The sequence below is a fragment of the Nematolebias whitei genome, chromosome 8 (genome assembly GCF_014905685.2).
Source record: "Nematolebias whitei isolate Nwh7 chromosome 8, NemWhi1, whole genome shotgun sequence".
Classification (NCBI taxonomy): Eukaryota; Metazoa; Chordata; class Actinopteri; order Cyprinodontiformes; family Rivulidae; genus Nematolebias; species Nematolebias whitei.
This window is the reverse complement of record NC_056505.1, coordinates 31,898,894-31,907,491: the sequence shown is the minus strand read 5'-3', so window position 1 is coordinate 31,907,491 and position 8,598 is coordinate 31,898,894. Positions and strand designations below refer to the sequence as shown.

General features: G+C 39.8%; 1 protein-coding gene across 1 annotated transcript in view; it reads right to left on the bottom strand.

The window, feature by feature from the left end:
• Positions 1–8,598, bottom strand: part of dock5 (dedicator of cytokinesis 5) — a 61,155-nt gene that overhangs the window by 7,369 nt on the left and 45,188 nt on the right. Inside the window, exons 34-44 of the mRNA XM_037680705.1 lie at positions 7,590–7,746; positions 7,451–7,491; positions 6,226–6,316; positions 6,030–6,149; positions 5,693–5,782; positions 5,272–5,376; positions 4,861–5,002; positions 2,124–2,205; positions 1,924–2,008; positions 1,670–1,756; positions 1,406–1,582 (exon numbers count right to left, since the gene is read on the bottom strand). Coding sequence (XP_037536633.1) covers positions 1,406–1,582; positions 1,670–1,756; positions 1,924–2,008; positions 2,124–2,205; positions 4,861–5,002; positions 5,272–5,376; positions 5,693–5,782; positions 6,030–6,149; positions 6,226–6,316; positions 7,451–7,491; positions 7,590–7,746 — 1,177 coding nt within the window. The remainder of the gene's footprint in view (positions 1–1,405; positions 1,583–1,669; positions 1,757–1,923; positions 2,009–2,123; positions 2,206–4,860; positions 5,003–5,271; positions 5,377–5,692; positions 5,783–6,029; positions 6,150–6,225; positions 6,317–7,450; positions 7,492–7,589; positions 7,747–8,598) is intronic.

The following is an 8,598-nucleotide window of genomic DNA, read 5'->3' as shown; positions in this document are numbered from 1 at the left end:
GAGAAGGAATATTATGTATTGTGTTTAGGTTTGGTTGTTTTGTGTTTTGTGGTGTGGGGGGGTGGGGGGGGGGGGGGGGGGGTCCATACATATGTTGCTTTGGCCTATAAGTCGCAGAGTATGCAAATTATGCAAAAAAACACGACTTATACAGCGAAAAATACGGTACTTATTACTTGTACTACTACTCGTACATCGCGGTTTTTCTCTTTTCACGGGGGAGCTGAGAACAGAACCCCCCACGAGAAACTAGGGAGTACTGTATTCACAATTTTAAATGCACAATGTGCAAAGATGCATGCAAACACAAAATTAACTGTTTAGAGCACAAATAAACTTTCAAAGGTAATTGTTTTTGTGTATCTAGCCTGAGCATATATAAAATCATTTACCTGCTGCCTTTTCAGGTCAGAGTTATGACTAAAATAATTTTATGTTGAGAAGTGAAATTGTAGCTGTTTTGGTCAAACCTTGAGAATAACATTATTCATGATTTTGTGTGACGCCACAAACAGAGTATGTGTTGTGAAAGACTCTCAGCTACTACCACATCAAATATGAACTCAACGCTAGTCAAAGTCACTGAATTATAGTCTGTCTGGGATCATCTAATGCCAATTATTTGTAGAGGTCATCTTAAATGGGCTTGGCTCTAAAGGTTAATATGTTAAAGATGGAACTACGGAGGAGCAGAGGAGGGGACACCAAATGATCTGAGCAGGTAATCAGATAGAAGATAGATCGATCAGTGGTCACTGCAGCTCTACATTAACACTATAAAATGGCTACAAACACCAGCTGGTAATTAATGCATGTAGAAATCCTTAATGGAAAGCACATCATCACCAACTTGCATCACTCATATTTGAAAAGAGGAACAATTGTTTCTCTAAAATCAAAAGCCTTTAATTATAGATATTGTAAAGGTCTCTGACTGAATTAAAATGTGCAGAGATCCTATAATTGTTTGGTGAGGGGGAAGGGTGTTGCGAAATGACCCAATTAAAAAATAAAAGCTTTTTATTTGATGCAATTCAAACTAGAATTGCTTCCTTGCAGCTGTCTGCCTCGGTCACCAGTCAAACAGACGTTCACAACCAGTCCAATCCAGTTTGACCTTTGAATTACAAAATGTCATCCTATTGTCACTTTACACAAACAGACACTAGAGTGAAACTGTCGTTTTAGGTTTATACTGCCAAAATTATGCTCCTAACACGAAACTTTGGACCTGTTGATAAATCTGAATGAAACTGTTTAAATTAGGGTTTTATATAAAACAGCATTCACAAAGAATTGAATATAAATATGGACACCATGAAACTTTAAAGTGTCCGGTTAGTTGCTGGAGGCATAAAACGTGCACTCTGCAGCAAACCTGTCAGATTAAATTAGAAAATCAAACCTTCTCGTAGTTGGCGAAGCCACCCATGACGGCGGGGTCAACGATGCCGTTGAGCATCATGGACAGCGGGTTGACGGACAGCGAGCGGTCGTACGCTTGCTGCTGCACCAGATTACTCAGCTTCTCATTGGCCTTCTCCATAGTCTCTATGGCGTTCTTTAAAGGGCTGATCTCCTCCTGTGAAGCGGCAAAATGCTCAGCTCATTTATGAATTTGTTAAGATACAACAAACAGCCCAGTCAGAGCATCAAGGCTGCCTCTTACCACGGAGACAGATTTTACTTCAAACCATTTGAGAATCCCCGGGAAGCGATAGGCGGTAACATAAGTAGTTCTCTCAATCCACATGGTCTGTGGGCCAGAATATCGATAAATTATTCAAGGGTAAAAATTTTCATGTCTTCATTAATCTTCAGAGTGTAGTATGTGCATGCACAGAGTTAATTTACTTTTATCTGCGCGTGTGTGCTCACACATATTTTTATTACTTTAAAAGCAAATTTTAGAAAAGTGCTCACTGCGAATTCATTGTCTGGGTCCTTTTCACCTTTCCTAAAGGGTCTGGAGTACTGGAACTGGTCCACTTCGTTGGTTCTATAATAGCTGCAGGAGGACAGGAGAGGACAGGACTGAGAGAGAACTTTGACCCGAGAACTATAAACCCTCCTCCTGAAATTGACTGTGAAATACATGGGTCTGCAAGAGTTTTGTTACTCACTTCAATATCTGCTCTGGAACCCCCTTGTCTTTAAACTGGGGGGGCACTGTGAGAACGGGCTTCACAGTAAAACACTGGATGTCTGTCGAGATCAGATAAGGACGGGAACAGAAACAATCGAGCAGATGATAAGCACTAAATGGTTCATGGTTTTTAATTTTTTTATTTGAAATACAGTAGTCCCCCGTTTATAGCGGGGGATCCGTACCCTGAAGCACCGTGATAAGTGAAAAACCACAAAGTAGGAATAGTAGTACAAGTAGTAAATAGTAGTTTATTTTATACACTCTTGCAATATTCTAAACAATGTTTCTAAACTCTAAACACTCTAAAAGAGCAACAGAATGTCATGATTTCAGCTCTCTGCCATATGCCAGTGTTCTTGGCCATGCCCACTTCTCCATTGCAGAGCGGAGACCCTGACACGCTGCAGGAGGAAGCTTTTTCTGCAGCTGTGGGCTGCAAAAAGGTGCATCAGGTGCCAAATAATTTTAAATAATTTATTTTAAATAAAAATTCCATGCCAATCGTGCGGCTCATCCATCAATCAGCCATTTGTGTGTCGGGTCCAATCTTATTTTGAAAATCCGCAATAGAGCGAGTCTGTGAAAAACGAACTGTGAAGTAGGGAGGGACTACTGTAGTCCATTTCTGAGATTGCAGTTAGCAAATACTGAGAACAATTATCTTAACTGGGTTATTACTTAACTTAAATTAATTAGAAATACATATTAGGAACGTTAAGTTGCCTTACAACAGTGGAGTTTAAAATAAATTTTTATTTTAGTCAACACTTTGAAGAACAATTAGACAAATAAACCCTGAGCAGTCAAACTCAATCCTTCACAGAGGCAAGGTTTGCAGCGGTTACAGAATAAAGTCCGTTCCAGTTTATCTCCATAATTTTGGCTCATCTTACGACTTGAATCTTTGTCCATTCTTCATGAACGAACTGTTCCAGCTCCCTCAGGTTGGATGATGGGCTTTGACTGGACCATTACAGGAATATTCAACTGGTTCTCCTTAAACCACTTCAGTGTTCCTGCAGCACTGTGTAGGTCATTGTTTCCCGGGAAGGTGAACCTTTGCCCTAATTTTAACTGTGGCTAAATAATTTTTTTAAATATTTTGCTCCATCTGTCATTCCTTCATATGATCCTCAGACGGGCCACAGGGGTGCTTTATTTAACCAAATATGTGTTTTCTGAAGGTAATGATAAAAACCTTATAGCAAAAAAAGTTAATACATTTGGGTCAAAAGGTTCATTATTGAAGACACCTAGTGCCACACTCTAATCAGCTAATTAACTCAAAACACTTGAAAAAGGCCTTTAAATGGTCACAGTCTAGTTCTGTAGGCTTCACAATCACGAGGAAGACTGCTGACTTGACATTTGTCCAAAATACAACCACTGACACCATGCACAAGGAGGGCAAGACACAAAAAAAGTAATTGCTAAAGAGGCTGGCTGTTCACAGAGCTCTGTGTCCAAGCACATTAATAGAGAAGCGAAGGGAAGGCAATGATGTTATAGGAAAAAAGTGTGCAAACAATAGGGATAACCGCACCCTGGAGAGGATGGTGAAACAAAACTCATTCCAAAATGTGGGGGAGATTCACAAAGAGTGGACTGCAGCTGGAGTCAGTGCTTCAAGAACCACCACGCCCAGACGTATGAGAGACAAGCGGTTCTGCTGTCACATTCCTTGTGTCAAGCCACTCTTGAACAAGAGACAGCGTCATAAGTGTCTCGCCTGGGACTGCTGCTGAGTGTTCCAAAGTTATGTCCTCTGATGAAAGTAAATGTTGCATTTCATTTGGCACATAATCCACGTTGCTTGAGGTCCAGTGTCAAGTTTCCACAGTCAGTGATGGTTTGGGGTGCCATGTCATCTGCTGGTGTTGGTCCACTGCGTTTTCTGAGGTCTACGGTCAATGCAGCCATCTACCAGGAAGTTTTAGAGACTTCATCCTTCCTGCTGCTGACCAACTTTATGGAGATACAGATTTAATTTTCCAACAGGACTTGGCACCTGCACACAGTACCAAAGTTACCAGTACCTGGTTTAAGGACCATGGTATCCCTGTTCTTAACTGATCAGCAAACTCGCCTGACCTTAACCCCATAGAAAATCTATTGTGAAGAGGAAGATGTGATACACCAAACCCAACAATTCAGAAAAGCTGAGGACCACTATCAGAGCAAACTGGGCTCTCATAACACCTGAGCAGTGACACAGACTGATCGACTCCATGTCACGCCGCATTGCTGCAATAATCCAGGCTAAAGGAGCAACAACCAAGTATTGATGCTGTACATGCTCATACTTTCATGTTCATACTTTTCATGTTCATACTTTTCAGTTGGCCAACATTTCTAAAAATCTTTTTTTAATTGGTCTTAAATAATATTCTAATTTTCTGAGATACTGAATTTGGGGTTTTCATTAGTTGTCAGTTATAATCATCAACATTAAAAGAAATAAACATTTGAAATATATCAGTTTATGCGTAATAAATGAATATAATATACAAGTTTCACTTTTTGAATGGAATTACTGAAATAAATCAACTTTTTCATGATATTCCCATTTTATGACTAGCACCTGTAATACTAATGGGTTGAATACTTTGGCTATCCACTGTTTCTGCACAAAATTTACTTTACTAAATTGGTAGCATGCCTCAAGAACATTAACATGTGCAACAACATTTCTGTGGTCTTTTAAAGGATACACTGTCCAGGTGAGCTGCAGATGTCGTCTCCGGGGGGCGCTGTGCTCGTCATCCGGACCGCATTAGGGAACTGAGAGAGCAGCTTTAAGCTGAAGTCTTCCAGCCACTCATACTCTTTACCTCGATAGACAAACATCTTGTTCTGCAGAAGAGAAAAAATAAGTTCTTGAATGAAAGTCCATAAACAGAAACAAATGTCATTATAGTTCATTTCTTTACAAAATGAGAGTCATTGACAAAACTGCCTTCATACTCACATTCTCTCACAACAACAGAAAGCCAATAACCTTCATTGGAATGATTGCACGTTGCCCCGAGAAATATTTCAAAATGCCAGCTCGTTGCGTGAGCACAACAATATGAGAGTTTCTCCGAGTCTCAGTTTATTGAAACAGGTAATAATTTTCTCACCCTGAGGAAAGAAGGGAGTCCAAGGCCGTAGTATCCAACAGCAAAGTACTCTGGCTGTGGCCGCATTGCATGCATTATGTTTTCATAGAACTTGGCTTGGTTTTTCTGTAAAAAACGGCAACAAATAGTGGTAAGAAAGAATTACATAATGTAAGTTGTAAATATAGCCTGCCAGTGGTTATAAACTGAAACAAAGAAAGAATAAATCCGCTACAAAACTAACACAGGCATTCTAAAAAAATATATAATGAAATGAAACAGTATGAGCAGACATAATGAGCTGGATAAAGCCACATTCATGTCTCCTTTATTATGTTTTAGGCTTAAATAATACATTTGACTACAGCTGTTTTCATGTCACTTCATGAAGCTGAGGGTTTTGTCAGTTTTAGGTGAGATGATGCTGAACAACTCCTCTTACCAGCAGCTGGCTCAGCTCCATGAAGTCAAACATGTGGGTCTCGTGCATCTTAGCCAGCTGTTTGCCCAGCTCAATGGCCTTCTCCCACATCTGAGAATACAAGCAGAGCACTCGTTTAAACAGGGGGAGGGGAGAGGCATAAGACCTGAACATAAAGACTGAAGCAGAAATTAGACTTAGCCATCTGCCATCTTTTAATGAATCTACCCACCCCCCCACAACGCATATTTCTGTGGTTTGTGAAGGAGCTGACGTAACATCCCCATGAGTTTCGACACAATACATCAAAGTAAGTTATGTTTTATGCTAAGCTGCCATGTTCAGCAGTTACAATCACCTTGCCCTTGTCAAAGTAACAAATGATCTCATGGAAGAGCCTCTCCTTCAGCTCCTGTTGGGTCCACGTGCGCTCCCCGTCTCGAGGTATCAGATGAGGTGCACAAAGTTTATCTGACCACTGGAGAAGAAAGTCATCATAAAAACAAACATATAGATCTGTTGGTGTGTGACACGAGCGTGTAAGTGTAGGAGACCTCCAGTAATTCAGCATGCAGCAGCAGGGTGTAAGCAGCCTCCGTGTAGTTCTCACAGTCCAGATGCAAATTTCGCAGCTTGTGCAAGTACCTGTTCACAAGATCACAGAAGTTAGACCAGGGTGAGCCGACCTGAACTGGAAGAGACAGTTCTCTTCAAATAAATATCGTTTGTAAAAAAATAAGAAATAAAAACTTTTAAAAAATTGAGAAAAAAAAAAAAAACAATTATTAAAGCTGTATTATTTCATGTCCTGTTTATAAAAAGACTAGTTTGTGGCATTCACATTTTCTTTTGTAAGTGTTAGACCTAAAGAAAAGAATAAACTATATAGTTTTGTACAAGACAATGCTACAGAACTTCTTGTTTCTGCATAAACTTGTCATTTGAGTTTGTACAAAAATACATATTTTACTCATTTGTAGAAAATTATTAAAATAGGTAGTCCACTTTAAAAAACAGAAATAAGTTGCACCCTATCGTCTCGACAAGTAAAAACAATATCTGATCACTTTGCTGGTATTTAAGACAGAAAACACAATCTTTATTTCCTGGAACAAAGTGACTCAGCTTGAATTTGTGACATCTTTATTTATTTTTCATGTAAGAATAACTTGCTGTATGTTACTGTTGCATCTTGTTTTGATGTCTTAAAATTTTGTAATTTTCAACAGACGTGCAAAACCATTTTCTGCTTTTTCAGAAATTTATCTCAAGTATGTTGAAAAATTTTTAATTTTCTGGTAGATTTAGAGAGAGACTGCAGTGTATGTCAAAAAACTGCATAAATAATGCAAGGAAAAGGTAATCAGTTAGCTCAACAGTAAAACTGATCATTGCATTTTAAACATATTCTAGTGAAAACTTAATGGACTCATTCTAGTACTGAAATGATAGGAAACTGCATATTTATAATTACTGATATGTGTTTATTAATTTATCTTTAAAAACTGGGTTCCCACAGGAGGCCCAACCCACCCGAACGATCTGACATTTCCTGTTGCATATAGTCCACGCATTAACTACAAAAATCTGAGCAGAAAAACTGCTAAAAGTGCCCGTTTCTATGATCAGTTTTAATTTAAACATTACTCAGGTTCATATCACTTTTGGTTGATGTTGCAAGGAATCGTTTGAGAGGGGCAGAGGAGCCACACCACAGGTTGCAGACCCCTGAGTTCAGGTATCGGTCCATAATCAGGTTTGTGATCCTTCCTGACTCACCGGATGTAAATGTCCTCCCTCTTTTTTTCTTTGTAGAAATTCTGCAAATAGAAAAAAAATCATTTTTGTATCACATTCCTGAAAACAACTTGTGTTAGTGTTGGACAAGTAACTCGATGTAAACAGTGATGCAGCCTACCAGCACGTTGACAGTGCAGCTCATGCGGTGCTCAGGACTTCCATCTTGTGCGATGGTTCGGTACGCCAGAAGGTTCTCCAGCAGGCTGCTCAGCAGCAGGGCCAGCTCCTCTCCAGACTGGGACAGGTATCTGTGGCGTCTGCAGTGCTCCAGCAATCTGTACAAAGGCCCAGCCTTCATAAACAGCAGCTCTAAAGGACTAGTTACTCTTGATCAGTCTGACAAAATGCACCTTCCTTTAAAGATGTCGTTATTGCAAAAAACTGCATGAAAATGTCCAAACGTCAGTTTGACAGATTTTGATCTAAAACTTGGTGTTACATCAGAGACTGATCTGCTACACACACTTACAGAGCTAACAAATTGTGCAGCATTTTTATTTACAATTTTGCTATTAACTATTTGTAGTTAACTGTATCTACCTGCTAGCAAATTATGTCATGAAACACTCAACAAATTTTAATAAAACAATCAGAAAATATTCAAAGGATGGACATTTGCAAATAATTAGCTTTTGGAGTCAATACAATTCAAGATGGCCACTGCTACAGCCAAGTGATCCTTTTATCCATCCGTCCGTTATCTTCACACGCTTCTTCCTTTTCAGGGCATGAGGGTCGCTGGTGCCCATGTCCAGCAGTCACTGTGCTTGGGGGACACCTTGGACAGGTGTCCAGTCCACCACAGGGACACATACAGACAAACGAGACAAACAACCATTCACTCTCTCACTCACTCACACCTAGAGACAATTTAGAGTTACCAATCAGCCTAACATGCATGTTTTTGTTCTGTGGGAGAAAACTGGAGTGCCCAGAGAAAACCCATGCATGCACGGAGAGAGCATGCAAACTCCACCCAGAAATGCCCCTGGATTCCCCAGGATTTGATCCGGCAACCCTTCTAGCTGAGAGGCAACAGCTCTACCAACTGATCCACCGTGCTGCCACCAAGTGAACCTAAAAACCATAAAATTAGCGATAATTCAATAATCAGTTTTTTTTTCTTT